Source organism: Oncorhynchus mykiss, chromosome 27 (assembly GCF_013265735.2).
Source record: "Oncorhynchus mykiss isolate Arlee chromosome 27, USDA_OmykA_1.1, whole genome shotgun sequence".
In the NCBI taxonomy this organism is placed as follows: domain Eukaryota; kingdom Metazoa; phylum Chordata; class Actinopteri; order Salmoniformes; family Salmonidae; genus Oncorhynchus; species Oncorhynchus mykiss.
Window position 1 is genome coordinate 29,920,644 of NC_048591.1, and position 20,734 is coordinate 29,941,377.

A 20,734-nucleotide genomic window follows, 5' to 3' on the forward strand; every position below is an offset into this window, starting at 1 on the left:
GTAATATTTAATGAAACACTGAACTACAAAACAATAAAGTGAACGAACGAACGAAACAGTGCCGTGTGGACCAAACACTCACACGGAAAACAAACACCCACAAACCAAAAGTGAAACCAAGGCTACCTAAGTATGATTCTCAATCAGGGACAATGATTGACAGCTGCCTCTGATTGAGAACCATACTAGGCCGAACTTAAAACCCCAACATAGAAAAACACACATAGACTGCCCACCCCAACTCACGCCCTGACCATACTAAACAAAGAATAAAATAACAGAACTATGGTCAGAACGTGACAATATAGACATAATATGACATTTGAAATGTATATTCCTTTGAATCTTGTGAGTATAATGTTTACTGAACATTTTTTACTTTTGTTTATTATATTTGGCAATGTAAATATATGTAAACATTTGTTTCCCATGCCAATAAAGCCCTTTGAATTGAACTGAAAGAAGGAGTGGAAGGATCGACAATGCTAGGTCAGAATGACTCATTTAAAACTTAATTCATTCTGCAAACGTGGGCAGAGCGCAGGGCACAGGAGGACGTAGGTAGGACTCAAAATCCTCAGCTCCCAGTGGTGGAGGAGGCTATTTAGACACATCCTGTTGTATCATGCTGCTACGCATGGTCTCTCTCTCGCTCTCTTGCTCGCTCTGTGTGTGTGTGTCACTATTTCTCTCTTCCTCTTTCTCTTTATTTTTTTGTCTCTTTCTATCTTTTTCTCACTGGCTCTCACTTTTAATTTCACCACTGCAGCTTCTAGTTCCACCTCGATGTCCGGCTCTTTCTTTCACTGACCCTATCTCTCTTCTTGTCCCTTATTAAAAAGACATGAGCGCAAACATTCCTACAGTTGTAGTTCTACTTTATGCTGCACACTGATGTGTCTACACTATCAATAATTAGGAATGGTTAATTTGTGGAATAGCATTAGGTAGACAACAGCATTAACCCTGCCTCAACTTCCTTGTGTATAATGTATGAATTTCACATTCATAATTCAGTTACGTTTAAGGTGCTCAGGAAATAGGATTTAGTGCGCCTCAACTAGTTTTTGTGATTGTATATATGTCAACTTAACCTGAGAGAGAGAGAGGGAGGGAGGAGTAAGAGGGGAGAAAGAAAGAGAAAGAGAGTGAGAGGGGGAAAATGGAGAGAGATGGGGAGGGAAGGGGGGGAGAGGGAGAGAGAAAGAGAGAGGGGGGAAATGGAGAGGGGGGAGAGAGAGGGGGGGGATAAAGAGAGAGAGAGAAGGGGGAAATGGGAGAGAGGGGGAGAGAGAGAAGGGGGGCAGAGAGAGGGAGAGAGAGAGGGGGAAATGGAGAGAGGGGGGAGAGAGAAGGGGGGCAGAGAGAGAGGGAGAGAGATAGAGAGAGGAAACATATATAACATATACTTTATATATATCGGATGTGGCAGGGCCTGCAAACCATTACAAACTACAAAGGGAAGCACAGCCGAGAGCTGCCCAGTGACATGAGCCTACCGGACGAGCTAAACTATTTCTATGCTCGCTTCGAGGCAAATAACACTGAAACATGCATGAAAGCACCAGCTGTACCGGAAGACTGATCACAACATTCACAAGGCCGAAGGGCCAGACTGATTACCAGGACGAGTACTGCGAGCACCAACTAGCAAGTGTCTTCACTAACATTTTCAACCTCTCCCTGTCCGAGTCTGTAATACCAAACATGTTTTAAGCAGACTACCATAGTGCCTATGCCCAAGAACACTAAGGTAACCTGCCTAATTGACTACCGACCCAAAGCACTCACGTCTGTAGCCATGAAGTGCATTGAAAGGCTGGTCATGGCTCACATCAACACCATCACCCCAGAAACCCTAGACCCACTCCAAATTGCATACCGCCCCAACAGATCGACAGATGATGCAGTTTCTATTGCACTCCACACTGCCCTTTCCCACCTGGACAAAAGGAACACCTATGTGAGAATGCTATTCATTGACTACAGATTAGCGTTCAACACCATAGTGCCCTCAAAGCTCATCAATAAGCTAAGGACCCTGTGACTTAACACCTCCCTCTGCAACTGGATCCTGGACTTCCTGATGGGGCCGCCCCCCAGGTGGTAAGGGTAGATAATAACACATCCGCCACGCTGATCCTCAACACAGGGGCCCCTCAGGGGTGCATGCTCAGCCCCCTCCTGTACTCTCTGTTCACTCATGACTGCTCTGCCAGGCACGACTCCAACACCATCATTAAATTTGACAATGACACAACAGTGGTAGGCCTGATCATCGACAACAACGAGACAGCCTATAGGGGGGAGGTCAGAGACCTGGCCGTGTGGTGCCAGTACAACAACCTCTCCCTCAACGTGATCAAGACAAAGGAGATGATTGTGGACAACAGGAAAAAGAGGACTGAGCATGCCCCCATTCCCATCGACAGGGCTGCAGTGGAGCAGGTTGAGAGCTTCAGGCTCCTTGGTGTCCACATCACCAACAAACTAACATGGTCCAAGCGCACCATGACAGTAGTAAAGTGGGCACGACAAAACCTATTCCCCCTCAGGAGAATGAAAAGATTTGGCATGGGTCCTCCAGATCCTCAAAAGGTTCTACAGCTGCCCCATCGAGAGCATCCTGACTGGTTGCATCACTGTCTTGTATGGTAACTGCTTGGCCCTGACCTCAAGGCATTACAGAGGGTAGTGCGAACGGCCCAGTATATCACTGGGGCCAAGCTTCCTCCCTTCCAGGACCTCTATACCAGGCGGTGTCAGAGGAAGGACCTAAAAATTGCCAAAGGCTACAGCCACCCTAGTCATAGAATGTTCTCTCTGCTACCACACGGCAAGCGATACCGGAGCGCCAAGTCTAGGTCCAAGAGGCTTCTAAACAGCTTCTACCCCCAAGCCATAAGACTCCTGAACATCTAGTCAAAGGGCTACCCAGACTATTTGCACCGCCTTCCCAGTCCTCCCCTCTCCATACCACTGCCACTCTCTGTTGTCATCTATGCATAGTAACTTTAATTAACTCTACCTACATGTACATACTACCTCAAATAACCGGTGCCCCTGCACATTGACTCCGTACCGGCACCCCACTGTATATATTGTTATTTTTTTATGGCTGCTCTTTAATTGCTTGTTACTTTCATCTCTTATTCTTATCCGTATTTTTGAAACTGCACTTTTGGTTAGGGGCTCGTAAGTAAGCATTTCACTGTAAGGTTGTATTCAGTGGGAGGCCCCGGTGCACAACTGAGCAAAAGGACAAGTACATTAAAGTGTCTAGTTTGTGAAACAGACGCCTCACAAGTCATCAACTGGCAGCTTCATTAAATAGTACCCGAAAAACACCAGTCTCAACGTCAACAGTGAAGAGGCGACTCCGAGATGCTGGAGTTCCTCTGTCCAGTGTCTGTGTTATTTTGCCCATCTTAATCTTTTATTTTTATTGGCCAGTCTGGGAAATGGCTTTTTCTTTGCAACTCGGCCTAGAAGGCCAGCATCCCGGGGTCTCTTCTTCACTGTTGATGTTGAGACTGGTGTTTTATGGATAGTATTTAATGAAGCTGCCAGTTGAGGACTTGTGAAGCGTCTGTTTCTCAAACGAGACATTCTAATGTACTTGTCCTCTTGCTTAGTTGTGCACCAGGGCCTCCTACCCCTCTTTCTATTCTGGTTAGAGCCCGTTTGCGCAGTTCTGTGAAGGGAGCAGTACATAGCGTTGTACGAGATCTTCAGTTTCTTTGCAATTTCTCGCATGGAATAGCCTTAATTTCTCAGAACAAGAATAGACTGACGAGTTTCAGAAGAAAGTGCTTTGTTTCTGGCCATTTTGAGCCTGTAACCGAACCCATAAATGCTGATGCTCCAGATACTCAACTAGTCTAAAGAAGACCTGTTGTATTGCTTCTTTAATCAGCACAACAGTTTCCAGCTGTGCTAACATAATTGCAAAGGGTTTTCTAATGAACAATTAGCCTTTTAAAATGATAAACTTGGATTAGCTAACACAACGTGCCATTGGAACACAGGAGTGATGGTTGCTGATAATGGGCCTCTGTGCACCTATGTAGATATTCCATAAAGAATCTGCTATTTCCAGCTACAATAGTCATTTTCAACATTAAAACCTCTAGTGACTCCCCATCCCGGGTCCGGGAGCATAATCATCGACTGACACTAATTAGCATAACGCAACAGACATAAATATTACTAGAAAATATTCCTATTCATGAAAATCACAAGTGAAATATACTGAGACACAGCTTAGCCTTTTGTTAATCACCCTGTCAACTCAGATTTTCTTTGGCTTTACAGCCAAAGCTAGACAAGCATTTGTGTAAGTTTATTGATAGCCTAGCATAGCATTTTGTCCAGCTAGCAGCAGGTAACTTGGTCACGGAAATCAGAAAAGCAATCAAATTAAATAATTTACCTTTGATGAGCTTCGGGTGTTTTCACTCACGAGACTCCCAGTTAGATAGCCAATGTTCATTTTTTCCAAAAATATAATTTTTGTAGGCGAAATAGCTCCGTTTGTTCTTCACGTTTGGCTGAGAAATCGACCGGAAATTACGGTCACGAAAACCCAAAAAATGTTCCAAATTAGCTCCATAATATCGACAGAAACATGGCAAACGTTGTTTATAATCAATTTTCAAGGTGTTTTTCAAATATCTATTCGATAATATATCCACCGACAATTGGTTTTTCAGTAGGACCGATTGGAAAAATGGCTACCTCTGTATTTTACGCGAGAATCACTCTGAGAGCCATCAGGTGACCACTTACACAATGTAGCCGCTTACGGGTATTCTTCAACATAAATGCGTAAAACTACGTCACAATGCTGTAGACACCTTGGGGAATACGTAGAAAAAGTAATCTGGTTGATAGCCCATTCACTGCTCAATAGGGACGCATTGGAATGCAGCGCTTTCAAAACATGAGGCACTTCCTGATTGGATTTTTTCTCAGGCTTTCGCCTGCATTATCAGTTCTGTTATACTCACAGACAATATTTTTACAGTTTTGGAAACTTTAGAGTGTTTTCTATCACAAGCTGTCAATTATATGCATATTCTAGCATCTTGTCCTGACAAAATATCCCATTTATACTATAGGAACGTTATTTTTTCCAAAAATGAAAATACTGCCCCCTAGTCACAACAGGTTTTAACAATGTCGACACTGTATTTCTAATCAATTTTATGTTATTTTAATGGACAAGAAATGTGCTTTTCTTTAAAAAACAAGGACATTTCTAAGAGACCCCAAACTTTTGAACGGTAGTGTATATATATCATCAAATTGGCGAGGGCACTAGAACAGTCTGCAGCACTCGGCCTCACCCTATTAGAATCTGAAGTCAAATGTTTCCTGTTTGCTGATGATATGGTGCTTCTGTCCCCAACCAAGGAGAGCCTCACCTAGATCTTCTGCACAGATTCTGTCAGACCTGGGCCCTGACAGTAAATCTCAGTAAGACAAAAATAATGGTGTTACAAAAAAGGTCCAGTTCTCAGGACCACAAATACAAATTCCATCTAGACACCGTTGCCCAAGAGCACACAAAAAAAGAATACATACATCGGCCTTAACATCAGCACCACAGGTAACTTCCACAAAGCTGTGAACGATCTGAGAGACAAGGTACAGTAAGAAGCACTTTCTATGCCATCAAAAGGAACATGAAATTCTACATCCCAATTAGGATCTGGCTAAAAATGCTGGAATCAGTTATAGAACCCATTGCCCTTTATGGTTGTGAGGTCTGGAGTCCGCTCACCAACCAAGAATTCACAAAATGGGACAAACACCAAATTCTGCATGCAGAATTCTGCTAAAATATCCTGTGTACAATGTATAACACCAAATATTGCATGTAGAGCAGAATTAGGTACCCACGAATTATACCCACGAATGATCAAAATCCAGGAAAGAGCCGTTAAATTCTACAACCACCTAAAAGGAAGCGATTCCCAAACCTTCCATAACAAATCCATCACCTACAGAGAGATGAACCTGGAGAAGAACGACCTAAGCAAGCTGGTCCCGGGGCTCTGTTCACAAACACAAACAGACCCCACAGAGCAGCAACACAATTAGACCCAACCAAATCATGAGAAGACAAAGAGATAATTATTTGACCCATTGGAAAGAATAAAAACAACAACCCCAGAGCAAACTAGAGCGCTATTCATACATCATATTACTCCAGTGCTAGCCTCCCTACACTGGCTTCCTGTCAAAGCAAGGGCTGATTTCAAGGTTTTACTGCTAACCTACAAAGCGTTACATGGGCTTGCTCCTACCTATCTTTCCGATTTGGTTCTGCCGTACATACCTACACGTACGTTGTCCCTAGAATTTCTAAGAAAACAGCTGGAGGCAGGGCTTTCTCCAATAGAGCTCCATATTTATGGAACGGTCTGCCTACCCATGTCAGAGACGCAAACTCGGTCTCAACCTTTAAGTCTTTACTGAAGACTCATCTCTTCAGTGGGTCATATGATTGAGTGTAGTCTGGCCCAGGAGTGGGAAGGTGAACGGAAAGGCTCTGGAGCAACAAACCACCCTTGCTGTCTCTGCCTGGCCGGTTCCCCTCTTTCCACTGGGATTCTCTGCCTCTAACCCTATTACAGGGGCTGAGTCACTGGCTTACTGGGGCTCTCTCATGCCGTCCCTGGAAGGGGTGCGTCACCTGAGAGGGTTGATTCACTGATGTGGTCATCCTGTCTGGGTTGCCCCCCCCCCCCCCCCCCCCCCCCCCCTTGGGTTGTGCCGTGGCGGAGGTCTTTGTGGGCTATACTCAGCCTTGTCTCAGGATGGTAAGTTGGTGGTTGAAGATATCCCTCTAGTGGTGTGGTGGCTGTGCTTTGGCAAAGTGGGTGGAGTTATATCCTTCCTGTTTGGCCCTGTCCGGGGGTGTCCTCGGATGGGGCCACAGTGTCTCCTGACCCCTCCTGTCTCAGCCTCCAGTATTTATGCTGCAGTAGTTTATGTGTCGGGGTCTAGGGTCAGTTTGTTATATCTGGAGTACTTCTCCTGTGCTATTCGGTGTCCTGTGTGCGTTCTCTAATTCTCTCCTTCTCTCTTTCTTTCTCTCTCTCGGAGGACCTGAGCCCTAGGACCATGCCCCAGGACTACCTGACGTGATGACTCCTTGCTGTCCCCAGTCCACCTGGCCGTGCTGCTGCTCCAGTTTCAACTGTTCTGCCTTATTATTATTCGACCATGCTGGTCATTTATGAACATTTGAACATCTTGGCCATGTTCTGTTATAATCTCCACCCGGCACAGCCAGAAGAGGACTGGCCACCCCACATACGCTCTCTCTAATTCTGTCTTTCTTTCTCTCTCTCGGAGGACCTGAGCCCTAGGACCCTAGACCCTCAAAGAATTAAAAAAACAAATACAATTTTGATAAACTCCCATCTATTGGGTGAAATACCACACTGTGCCATCACAGCAGCAAGAGTTGTGACCTGTTTTCACAAGAAAAGAGCAACCATTGAAGAACAAACACCATTGTAAATACAACCTATATTTACAGTTGAAGTCGGAAGTGTACATACACTTTGGTTGGAGTCATTAAAACTCGTTTTTCAACCACTCCACAAATTCCTTGTTAACAAACTATAGTTTTGGCATGTCGGTTAGGACATCTACTTTGTGCATGATACAAGTAATTATTCCAACAATTGCTTACAGACAGATTATTTCACTTATAATTCAATGTATCTCAATTCCAGTGGGTCAGAAGTTTACATACACTAAGTTGACTGTGCATTTAAACAGCTTGGAAAATTCCAGAAAATGATGTCATGGCTTCAGAATCTTTTGATAGGCTAATTGACATCATTTGAGTCAATTGGAGGTGTACCTGTGGATGTATTTCAAGGCCTGCCTTCAAATTCAGTGCCTCTTTACTTGACATCATGAGAAAATCAAAAGAAATCAGCCAAGACCTCAGAAAAAAAATGGCAATGGTTCATCATTGGGAGCAATTTTCAAACGCCTGAAGGTACCACGTTCATCTGTACAAACAATAGTATGCAAGTATAAACACCATGGGACCACGCAGCCGCCACACCGCTCAGGAAGGAGACACGTTCTGTCTCCTAGAGATGAACGTACTTTGGTGCGAAAAGTACAAATCAATCCCAGAACAGCAGCAAAGGACCTTGTGAAGATGCTGGAGGAAACAGGTACAAAAGTATCTACAGTGGGGCAAAAAAGTATTTAGTCAGCCATCAATTGTGCAAGTTCTCCCACTTAAAAATATGAGAGAGGCCTGAAATGTTCATCATAGGTACACTTCAACTATGACAGACAAAATGAGGTGAAAAAAATCCAGAAAATCACATTTTAGGGATTTTTAATGAATTTATTAGCAAATTATGGTGGAAAATAAGTATTTGGTCAATAACAAAAGTTTCTCAATACTATGTTATATACCCTTTGTTGGCAATGACAGAGGTCAAATGTTTTCTGTAAGTCTTCACAAGTTTTTCACACACTGTTGCTGGTATTTTGGCCCATTCCTCCATGCAGATCTCCTCTAGAGCAGTGAGGTTTTGGGGCTGTTGCTGGGCAACACAGACTTTCAACTCCCTCCAAATATTTTCTATGGGGTTAAGATCTGGAGACTGGCTAGGCCACTCCAGGACCTTGAAATGCTTCTTACGAAGCCACTCCTTCGTTGCCCGGGCGGTGTGTTTGGGATCATTGTCATGCTGAAAGACCCAGACACGTTTCATCTTCAATGCCCTTGCTAATGGTAGGCTTTGTTACTTTGGTCCCAGCTCTCTGCAGGTCCTTCACTAGGTTCCCCCGTGTGGTTCTGGGATTTTTGCTCACCGTTCTTGTGATCATTTTGACCCCACGGGGTGAGATCTTGCGTGGAGCCCCAGATCGAGGGAGATTATCAGTGGTCATGTATGTCTTCTATTTCCTAATAATTGCTCCCACAGTTGATTTCTTCAAACCAAGCTGCTTACATATTGCAGATTCAGTCTTCCCAGCCTGCTGCAGGTCTACAATTTTGTTTCTGGTGTCCTTTGACACCTCTTTGGTCTTGGCCATAGTGGAGTTTGGAGTGTGATTGTTTGAGGTTGTGGACAGGTGTCTTTTATACTGATAACAAGTTCAAACAGGTGCCATTAATACAGGTAACGAGTGGAGGACAGAGGAGCCTCTTAAAGAAGAAGTTACAGATTTGTGAGAGCCAGAAATGTTGCTTGTTTGTAGGTGACTAAATACTTATTTTCCACCATAATTTGCAAATAAATTCATTAAATGTGATTTTCTGGAATTTTTTTTCTAATTTTGTCTGTCATAGTTGAAGTGATGAAATGATGAAAATTACAGGCCTCTCTTATCTTTTTAAGTGGGAGAACTTGCACAATTGGTGGCTGACTAAATACTTTTTTGCCCCACTGTATATCCAGAGTAAAACGAGCCCTATATCGACATAAGCTGATAGGCCGCTCAGCAACGAAGAGACCACAACTCCAAAACCGCCATAAAAAAGCCAGACTATGGTTTGCAACTGCACACGAGGACAAAGATTGTACTTTTTGGAGAAATGCCCTCTGGTCTGATGAAACAAAAATAGAATTGTTTGGCTAAAGGAGGAAAAAGGGGGTTGCTTGCAAGCCGAAGAACACCATCCCAACCGTGAAGCACGGGGGTGGCAGCATCATGTTGTGGGGGTGCATTGCTGCAGGAGGGACTGGTGCACGTCACAAAATAGATGGCATCATGACGAAGGACAATTATGTGGATTTATTAAAGCAACATCTCAAGACATCAGTCAGGAAGTTAAAGCTTGGTTGCAAATGGGTCTTCCAAATGGACAATGACCCCAAGCATACTTCCAAAGTTGTGGAAAAATGGCTTAAAGACAACAAAGTCAAGGTATTGGAGTGGCCATCATAAACTCTGACCTCAATCCTGTAGAAAATTTGTGGGCAGAACTGAAAAAGCGTGTGCGAGCAAGGAGGCATACAAGCCTGACTCAGTTACACCGTGTCTGTCAGGAGAAATGGGATAAAATTCACCCAACTTATTGTGGGAAGCTTGTGAAAGGCTGGCTACCTGAAATGTTTGACCCAAGTTAAACAATTTATAGACAATGCTGCCAAATACTAATTGAATGTATGTAAAATTCTGACCCACTGGGAATGTGATTAAAGAAATAAAAGCTGAAATAAAACATTCACTACTATTATTCTGACATTTCACATTCTTAAAATAAAGTGGTGATCCTATCTGACCTAAGACAGAATTTTTACTAGGATTAAGCATCAGGAATTGTGAAAAACTGAGTTTAAATGTATTTGGCTAAGGTGCGAGTAAACTTCTGACTTCAACTGTATATATATTTATTTTTCATTTTGTACTTTAACTATTTGCACATCATTACAACACTGTATATAGACATAATATGACATTTGAAAAGTATTTTTATTTTGGAACTTGTGTAATGTTTACTGTTAATTGTGTTTATTGTTCATTACTTTCCAATTAGCATCATAAAATACATTCATTTTCTTTCACACTATTGTTCTACCTCACTTTGGTTTGGCATGTTGTCAATGGAGTGAGTTGTGAGCATTATGGCCTGCAGCAGGGCTGATATGGTATGGTGTGTGGGTGGGAGCCTGGAGGGGGATGGGCGTTAGTAGTGTTGTCGTCATAGCGATTGGGAGAAATCCCAGCATTCTTCATGCTCGTTTCCCAGGACTCCTATCACATGGGAAGATCTGCTGTGGGTGGGATGGTTTGGCCTAATCTTAACGTATGATGACTTTTCAGATACTGGTTCGAATCTCCGAGCCAACTAGGTGAAAGATCTGGCAATGTGCCCTTGAGCAAGGTACTTAACCCTGTTTTCTCCTTTAAGTGGCTCTGGATAATAGTGTCTGCTAATTGTGCTAAATTATGTCATTGTAAATAATTCAAAATAAATAATCAGCTAACTGCCTGAAAAAATAGCTTCTTATTTTATAAATTAGTATGTCAACACTTCAGAACAAATAAGACAATGCAAGGACAGTAAACCCTATGTTGTGTTGATTCTACTGAAATGACTGGTGTTCCCCAGCAACAGGTGGGGTAAAACTACTGCAGCACTGCCCCCTTTTGGAGAAAACTAGATATTGCAACAACGTTTTTTCAAAATAAAAACATGTATTTCCCAAGAAGAGTAAAGAAGAACCATATTTCTTAAACAGATCATTGTTTTTCAACTGTTTTTTTTCTTCTCTTCACTTTACACAACAACCCCAAGTAAACCTACATAGACATTATGAACACTGCACAGTGAAATCATTAGGCTACATCTTAAGAGGATTTCGTTACAGAAAATATATTTCAAGTGGGTTCCAGGTACGTTTCAATACTCAGAACCTGATGGTTAGAGAGCAATTGTTCCATATGTCAAGCTAAACTTTATCAGTCTTTAACTTCTCCACGTATTTCCTATATGACGGAGAGGGATGGAAAGTCTACAGTTTTTTGCGTTTATTTCCCCTCTCATCATCTGTTCTGAGCGTCACAGTTCCTCTCCGAGTATCTGTATCTCTGCGGAGTCGTCGCTGTTGTCAGTAGAACTGCCCTTCAGGGTCTCGTCCGGTCCCTCCGCGGTCCCGCTGTCCGACTCCTCCTCGATGGCAAAGCGCGCGTCGGCGGAGGAGCACAGTGAACTGACACTGGTTTGTTCAATGGAGAACAGGGCGCAGGCCAGAGGGGAGCTCAGGACCCTTCCTTCATTGACATCCTGGCTCCCCGCGGAGAAGGGAAGCGATACCTGGAAGGAGGTCATGGTGATGCTGTGCTTCTTTTTCAGCGCGCCCCATTCCCGCTGCTCCTCCTCGTGCACCAGGCGCGTAAAAACGTTCGATCTTCTCTTCTCCCGCCTTTTGGAGCGAACATAGCCCAGCATTATACCAACGAGGAAGACTCCATAGAAGGAGATCACTATGAAAATGTACACGTATGCGTTGCCATTGCTTTTGTCGGTTTGGGAAGCATCATTAGCCCTCTGCAGGGGAAGAACTTGGTGCGTTGTGAAGTTGTGTGACTTCTCCATCCTCAGTGGAGTTTGAGGTGGAATGAAAAGTTTCCTGTAAAAATAAATTACAGAGGTTATGATATTGTTTCTTTACCCACACTTTTACAAATTATAGCCAAATTAAACTTTTATAAGACATAACTTAGTTAACAATGGCCTATTGTTACTAATGATACACTACTTATCCAACTTACCGAGCAACAGAACGGTGGAACATGTGAACCCAGCAGTGTGATCCGTCTCCTCGTGGGAGTGTGCGCCTATCGAATGTAACAGGATATCCAAGTGCGTGGGAATATTTATATGGCGACCTTGGGACGTCACCAATCACGTGAGTGGACTGTAGTCGAGAGGCAAGTTTTGGCCCAATGTCAAATTACGGAGTGGACGCAAATTTCAGAGTGGCCTCTGCCCAGACAAAAATGTGACAACAATGGTTATCAGATTTTGAAACCCTATGTTCCAATTCTGTTAAATTACTAAATAAAATATTCGTGATTAGTGTGCTATTACTACACATTCACCTACATGTTAAATGTTCACATTGCAGAAAATTTAACAGAATTTAACCACTTCATTAAGCAACAAATTGTCTTGGATAGTGCTAAAGGGAAGGGTTTGGAAATGTTTGCCTCAAATTACTAGGCAACGACAAATGACGATGGTAGGCACAATTGTTTAATTTGATTAGCCTGGTCCCTTTTGAGCTTATTGGATAAATGAAGTTCAAAGAGTTCGTTCTTACAGCTCAAACATAACTTTCTCACACAGTCATCATCATCATAACCACCTAACGTGTGTCACCAATCACTACTTTATTATGGGTCTAATTGTAATGGGCGACATGATGGACAACAGCCTAATTTCTCAATTTGCACTCAAATAACGCAGGACAGCTCTGATAGACCAAACACAATCTTTATTTATTTCTTCATGTAATCAATTCCAAGGCAAATTACTTATAAATACAATTGTTGCACTTATGTTACAAGGCAGATTCCCCAGACAAACAGGGAGAAGATTTCCAAAATGGGTCTATATTATAAAGCTTCAATAGATTTAACATATTCCTTTTTCAGTGATCACTGCCCCTCATATACTGTGTGTACAGTACACAGGAAAACATCCTAAATGCATGTTATTCTGGGTTACAGTAACACATACTGTCAAGAAACTATATATTTCATTACTGTGTACAGCATTGTTATTAAAATATTTCCTATATGTAGTTATCCACTTGAAATCACAAGAAAAGGCAACAGGTGTCATTTGTGGAATGATGTTCTACAGAGAAATGTTTGTAATATTTAGGTACGAGAGAGCGCGCGCAAGCGAGCACACACACACACAGACGCACACACAGACACACACACACACACACACACACACACACACACACACACACACACACACACACACACACACACACACACACACACACACACACACACACACACACACACACACACACACACACACACACACAAATAAATGCTGAAGCTGTGCTCTTAACTAAAATCTTTAAATTCTCAACTGTTGTACGGAAGTGTTTTGTGTGCATCTCTTCTTGCCGTCGGCCAAGTAATCCCACCATAGTTTGGTCAAAATGTTATATTATCATATGGCATACGGTTTACTCCAAGCATGGCAGTGGTTCTAGAACGACAGCTCTGACATTAGTGAATGTGTGGTTCACGTAAGTGCACACCTATAACAGAGTACAAATATGTTTTCTACCACTGAAAGAAAATGGTATTCACCAATCTACATATTTCTTACAAACATTATGAGTTTATGACAAGAGTATTATTAATTGGCATTATCATAAATAATAACAATTGTATTAATGACAGAAATGGCAAGGGAATAGTTCTGAAATACATACACTACATGGGCAAAAGTATGTTGTCGCCCCTTCAAATTAGTGGATTCGGCTATTTCAGCCACATATATATATATTCAATTATAAAATTGAGCACACAGCCATGCAATCTCCATAGACAAACATTGGCAGTAGAATGGCCCAGCTCAGTGATTTTCAACGTGGCACCGTGATAGGTATGCCACCTTTCCAACAAGTCAGTTCGTCAAATATCTGGCCTGCTAGAGTTGCCAATGGTGGAGGAGGAATAATGGTCTGGGGCTGTTTTTCATGGTTCAGGCTAGGCCCCTTAGTTCCAGTGAAGGGAAATCTTTACGCTACAGCATGCAATGACATTCTAGACAATTCTGTGGTTCCAATTTTGTGGCAACAGTTTAGGGAAGGCCCTTTCCTGTTTCAGCATGACAATGCCCCCCTGCACAAGGCGAGGTCCATACAGAAATGGTTTGTCAAGAATGGTGTGGAAGAACTTAACTGGCCTGCACAGAGCCCATTGAACACCATTGTGGTGAATTGGAATGCCGACTACTAGCCAGGCCTAATCGGCCAACATCAGTTCCGACCTCAGTAATGCTCTTGTGGCTGAATGGAAGCAAGTCCGAGCATTAATGTTCCAACATCTAGTGGAACGCCTTCCAGCAAAGGGGGGGACCAACTCCATATGAATGCCCATGATTTTGGAAAGAGAGGTTCGACGAGCAGGTGTCCACATACTTTTGTCCATGTCGTGTATATTCACCTGGAATTTTTTTTTTCTAGGTGCAGAGACTCAACATTTCCCTGCCCTAGCCACAACACACATTTCCCCATGGGCACAATAAAGTCATTGTCTTAGTCTCTCGGAACCTTCTGTTGACTTTGTGCCTGTAGGATCAGATGGGCAGATGGGAATCTAATAGAAATCACAGTGCTAAAGCCTCACTAAGCAGGAGAAACAGGATCAACTAAACAGAACAACCACAACAAAAATAAACGACGACTGCTAGTTGCTTCCTGCCCTGCAGGAAATAAGACTAGTCTCCGGGCAGAACTAGGTTCTGAAATAAACCAGAGAATAAGCAATTGAAAAACCTGGCTTCAGGAACAGGGCTGAGAAATAGCCAACGAGGAGCCCTGGATTTGTAACTTGTAGAGAGAATCAGCCAATGAGGACTCTAGACTAATGTGGACAGAATCACAGAATTAAAGGAGAAAAACAAATAATTAAATAACAGCTATTAATTGCAATGTTAATGGTACTTACACTCTACAGGCTCTCATGGCTTAGCATTCCTGACACCCTCAGACAGAAGGGCATTGGTGTTAAAACAACGTTTTCCAACCAACCTGAGCTTGTGCTTCAATAACGGTGAACAACACTCACTAGTCATTTAGCAGACGATTTTATCCAGAGCGACTTAGTAGTAGTGAGTGCATACATTTTCATTGGTACTGGCCCCCTGTTGGAATCAAACCCACAATCCAGGCATATGCCATGCTGTACCAACTGAGCCACATGGGACCACGACCAGACATGAGCTCAACAGGCAACGGGAAATGTGCTGTTTCTCCTCCAGTTCTTGTCCTTGTCGCGCGCACGCACGCACACACGCACGCACGCACACACAGAGAGAGAGAGATCAACAGGCAACATGACCTTATCTGTCCTGTCTCACAACTCACATCTGGAGGAAAACCATTTCCAAAGAGGGCAAGAAGTGGAATGAACATGGGCAAGAAGTGGAATGAACATGGGCAAGAAGTGGAATGAACATGGGCAAGAAGTGGAATGAACATGGGCAAGAAGTGGAATGAACATGAGCAAGAAGTGGAATGAACATGGGCAAGAAGTGGAATGAACATGGGCAAGAAGTGGAATGAACATGAGCAAGAAGTGGAATGAACATGGGCAAGAAGTGGAATGAACATGGGCAAGAAGTGGAATGAACATGGGCAAGAAGTGGAATGAACATGGGCAAGAAGTGGAATGAACATGGAGATATTAGGGTGTTCCAACAACACTCTTTACTTACTCTCTCCTAACTAATCCTTCTCTCTAACAGTCTTCAGGGCTTTATTTATTGTCTATTGATTCACATTTTTAAGCAAAGCCATTTCATCGATTGAAGGAACAGTAGAAATATTGCAACACAGCCTCCTCTCTTTGATATCGCTATTTCTCTCCCTCTATCTTTCTCAATCTGTTTCTCTATCTGTTTCTCTCTCTCTATCTTTCTCAATCTGTTTCTCTATCTGTTTCTCTCCCTCTATCTTTCTCAATCTGTTTCTCTATCTATTTCTCTCCCTCTATCTTTCTCAATCTGTTTCTCTATCTATTTCTCTCCCTCTATCTTTCTCAATCTGTTTCTCTATCTGTTTCTCTCCCTCTATCTTTCTCAATCTGTTTCTCTATCTATTTCTCTCCCTCTATCTTTTTTGGTCTCATTAGAACAAAGTAGATTCAAGTAAATTGAGTGCTTCTGGGGGCTCGTCCGGGATGGGGGTCTGGTGGGGATAGGAGGATGGAGCAAAAAGCTTGGAGGCTTGAGGCAGATGCTGGATCTGTGCATGGAGTGGTTCTGGTCTGGTCTGGTCCTACTTCCCGCCGTACATTCTCTCGATGTCGTCCTGGTACTTACTCTTCAGCTGCTGGCGTTTGAGCTTGAAGGCGTCGGTCACCAGGCCCGTCTCGGGGGTCCAGGGGTCGGGGCTCAGACGGATCTTACGGGGGATCTCAAACCGCTCCAGCTGGGCTGCACAGGCAGACAAGAAGAATAAATGCATCACAACTCCAGTCAGAGGTGGAACCGAAGAAATCACCAAAAGGAATGGATGACAAAAGTAGAGCTTCAAACGGACTTTAACGTGTATCTACTACTACCACTTCCATCTACTGCATAACCGCCCTCTCCTCTCTCTCCAAGGTGTGATGACCTTTGACCTCTCACCTGATAGGGCAGCTTCAGTGATGACCTGCAGGACCACCCCCTCCATGGCAGCATTGTTACACAGCTCCTCCCACGAGCCCCGGATACAATACTGCTCCGCTAGCGACAGCAGATGCTTCTGATTGGGCACCACAAAGCCAATCACGTACATCTCTTCACTGAAGAGAGATAACGGTTAAGAAGACACCACCATGTCTCTGTTTTTTTTTACATAGACTGATTCATACACACACACACCTGTTGGCGTAGGCACAGATGTTGTCTATAAGGGGGCAGCTCTTCAGCATGGCCTCCACCTTCCCCAGAGACACATACTCTCCTGCCTGGAGCTTAACCAGGTCCTTCTTACGATCTGTAGACACAGGGACACACTGTCACACTGTATGTGTGTGTTTGTGGGGGGGATAAAAAGCACATTTTCCATTGCACAGCAAATCTTTACAGACAGATATAGACAACAGAGAGCATTAGGATTTCTGTCAGTCTAAAGTAAACACGACTCAAGAGGAATTCTCAGAAGTGAGGTGGAATTGAGAAATAGTTGTTCTTGGGAGCTGTCCTGCTAGACTGATAGATGAACGTAGGGGCATAGTTTATTTAGATGGGTTTCAGTGGTTTTGGCATGACGTTGATGCGGTGTGCTGACGTAGGTGGTACCAGGGAGGGTTTTTTACATGGTACTGTATATGGACATCAGAGGAGGCTGGTAGGAGGAGCTAGAGGAGGATGGGCTTATTATAATGGCTGGAATGGAATCAATGGAATGGTGCCAAACACATCAAACACAACGTGTTTGACTCCGTTGCATTGATTCCATTCCAGCCATTACAATGAGCCCATCCTCTTATAGCTCCTCCCACCAGCCTCCTTTGATGGACATGCCCAAAAGTAAATGTTTATCTTAGCAAATATGAACTTGGGTGCATAACCATGGTGAAGGGGAACACTTTGGAATAGAGTAGATGTCTCTTTATTCAGAAACCGAGAATGAGGACATTCAGTTAGAGGTGTTAGCCCTGCTCCTCACCAATGATCTTGAGGCATCCATCAGGATGGACCTCTCCTATGTCTCCCGTACAGAACCAGCGCTGGCCGTTGTCGTCCACAAAGAAGTCCTGGTTCTTGGCCTCATTCTTGTAGTAACCCATGGTTACGTTGGGCCCGCCAATCAGGATCTCACCTTGTGGGTTGGGTGTGTCTGTGCTGTGGTAGCCACCTGGAGGACAGAGCAGGGGAGGAAATAAAGACCAATAGACATCAGCAGAGTAGACGGACACAGAAATATAGAGAGTAGAGTGTACTGTTAATACAGAAGAAACACAGAGTGGATAAAATACAGACAGCATGTCCTATTTCTGAGGTCCAAACTAGGATAGAATACACTTGATTAGATAAAATGATTAGCACAGAATAGACCATGTACAGTCGCTTCAGAAAGTATTCACATCTTTTACTTATTCCACATTTTGTTGTGTTACAGCTTGAATTTGGATTTAAAAGGATAAAATAGATGTTGTGTCACTGACCTACACACAATACCCCATAATGTCAACAGTTTTTTTTTACATTTTTACAAATTAATTGAAAATGAAAAGCTGAAATGTCTTGAGTCAATAATTATTCAACCCCTTTGTTATGGCTATCCTAAATAAGTTATGGAGTAAAAATGTGCATAACAAGTCACATAATGAGTTGCACGGACTCTCTGTGTGCAATAATAGTGTTTAACATGATTTTTGAAAGACTACCTCTCTGTATGCATTCTGTTTGCAAAAAGGCACTTAAGTAATAAGGTGGCAAAGACATTATGTTTGGGGCAAATCCAACACAACACAACACTGAGTACCACTATTCATATTTTCAAGCATGGTGGTAGCTGCATCATGTTATGGGTATGCTTGTCATTGACAAGGACTAGGGAATTTTTTAGGATAAAAATAAATGGAATAGCGCAAGCACAGGCAAAATCCTTGAGGAAAACCTGGTTCAGTCTGCTTTCCAACAGACACTGGGAGAGAAATTCACATTTTAGCAGGACAATAACATAAAACACAAGGCCAAATCTACACTGGAGTTGCTTACCAAGACAACATTGAATGTTCCTGACTGGCCTATTTACAGTTTTGACTTAAATCTATGGCAAGACTTGAAAATGGCTGTCTAGCAATTATCAACAATCATATTTAAAAAAAAATATTGTACAATCCAGGTGTACAAAGTTCTTAGAGACTTATGCAGAAAGGTGATTCTAACATGTATTGACTCAGGGGTTTGAATATCTCTGTAATTACATTTCCATTTTGACATTAGAATATTTTGCATAGATCGTTGACAAAAAAATGACAAATACATTTGAATCCCACCTTGTAAGTGAAGGCGTGTGAATACTTTCTGAAGGCACTGTATGATGGAAAACTATACAGAGGAAAGAGTTGTGTTCTGAATGACTTCCTTACAAGGTCATGGTGCAGTTGAAATATGAAAGAGGGATTTTTCCCCTAAAACGCTGTCCATCTCTCACACTGACTAGGGCGTGTGTGTAAATAACGTGGGATGGATCGGTAAACTATATGACATTGTTTTCATAAGTGTGTGTGTGGATAAAGAGACCCAGGGGTCCTCCTCCCTGTCTTTCTGTGTCACTCACCCTCCACCCAATCCTTGAGCTTGATTTCAGAACAAATGAGCGGTCCTCCAACTCGCCCTGTGCTGTAGTCCCACACTGGAAAGCAGACACACGCACACGCACAAAAACGCACACACATCGTCATCCCAAGCTGCAGTGACTGACAACTGTATAATACACAGTGGCACTGTTATGCTGAATGCTCCCCATCTGTTACCGTGGTAACCTAACCAAACCATAGTAGCCCTGCCAGGGCCCTGCACTCTCTCCTATCTCTAAGGGATGACAACATGGAACGAATAGTTATGCAATGGATCACTGCTGACTGCAGTTTTTACTGCATTAGGGAGAAATAATGGATATTTCCATGACTTTCAGAACTGTGCTCTCCCATTTACTCTATCTTCATCCCCATCCCTCTGTATCCACTACAGTCTCTCCTCCCCCCACCCTATCCCTCTGTATCCACTACAGTCTCTCCTCCCCCCACCCTATCCCTCTGTGTCCACTACAGTCTCTCCTCGCTCTACCCTATCCCTCTGTATCCACTAGAGTCTCTCCTCCCCCTACCCCATTCCTCTATATCTACTACATTCTCTCCTCCCTCATACCCCATATTTCTGTATCCACTACAGTCTCTCCTCCCCCCACCCTATCCCTCTGTATCCACTACAGTCTCTCCTCCCCCCACCCTATCCCTCTGTATCCACTACAGTCTCTCCTCGCCCTACCCTATCCCTCTGTATCCACTAGAGTCTCTCCTCCCCTACCCCATTCCTCTATATATACTACATTCTCTCCTCCCTCATACCCCATATCTCTGTATCCACTACAGTCTCTGCTCCCTCCTACCCTATCCCATCCCTCTGTATCTACTACAGTCTCTCCTCCCCCTACCCTATCCCTCTGTATCCACTACAGTCTCTCCTCCCTCCTACCCCATCCCTCTGTATCCACTAGAGTCTCTCCTCCCCTACCCCATTCCTCTATATCTACTATATTCTCTCCTCCCTCCTATCCCATCTCTCTGTATCCACTACAGTCTCTGCTCCCTCCTACCCTATCCCATCCCTCTGTATCTACTACAGTCTCTCCTCCCTCCTACCCTATCCCATCCCTCTGTATCTACTACAGTCTCTCCTCCCCCTACCCTATCCCTCTGTATCCACTACAGTCTCTCCTCCCTCCTACCCCATCCCTCTGTATCTACTACAGTCTCTCCT

The 20,734-nt window shown here is 43.4% G+C and overlaps 2 protein-coding genes across 3 annotated transcripts in view; both read right to left on the minus strand.

Moving 5' to 3' along the window:
* Positions 1-10,983: 10,983 nt before the first annotated feature.
* On the minus strand, positions 10,984-12,346 carry LOC110507932 (potassium voltage-gated channel subfamily E member 4). Its single transcript, XM_021588354.2, has 2 exons — positions 12,271-12,346; positions 10,984-12,128 (listed from the first exon to the last, which is right to left on the minus strand). The coding sequence occupies exons 1-2, from the start codon at positions 12,291-12,293 to the stop codon at positions 11,558-11,560; spliced, it is 594 nt and encodes a 197-aa protein (XP_021444029.1). The 5' UTR covers positions 12,294-12,346; the 3' UTR covers positions 10,984-11,557.
* A 3,913-nt stretch (positions 12,347-16,259) lies between these two features.
* The window catches only part of LOC110507928 (long-chain-fatty-acid--CoA ligase 3), a 35,151-nt gene continuing 30,676 nt past the window's right edge, over positions 16,260-20,734 (minus strand). For both annotated transcript variants that reach the window (XM_036964846.1, XM_036964847.1), the window contains exons 11-15: positions 19,533-19,607; positions 17,913-18,101; positions 17,123-17,237; positions 16,886-17,043; positions 16,260-16,690 (exon numbers count right to left, since the gene is read on the minus strand). In XM_036964846.1, the coding sequence (XP_036820741.1) occupies positions 16,533-16,690; positions 16,886-17,043; positions 17,123-17,237; positions 17,913-18,101; positions 19,533-19,607 (695 nt within the window). In that variant the 3' untranslated portion in view covers positions 16,260-16,532. The remainder of the gene's footprint in view (positions 16,691-16,885; positions 17,044-17,122; positions 17,238-17,912; positions 18,102-19,532; positions 19,608-20,734) is intronic.

Excerpts from the sequence above, each read along its gene's own strand:
- LOC110507932 (XM_021588354.2), bottom strand. The coding sequence starts at position 12,293 with ATGTTCCACCGTTCTGTTGCTCG. Across the intron at positions 12,129-12,270 it reads TTCCACCGTTCTGTTGCTCG|GAAACTTTTCATTCCACCTC; the intron begins GTAAGTTGGATA and ends TTATTTTTACAG.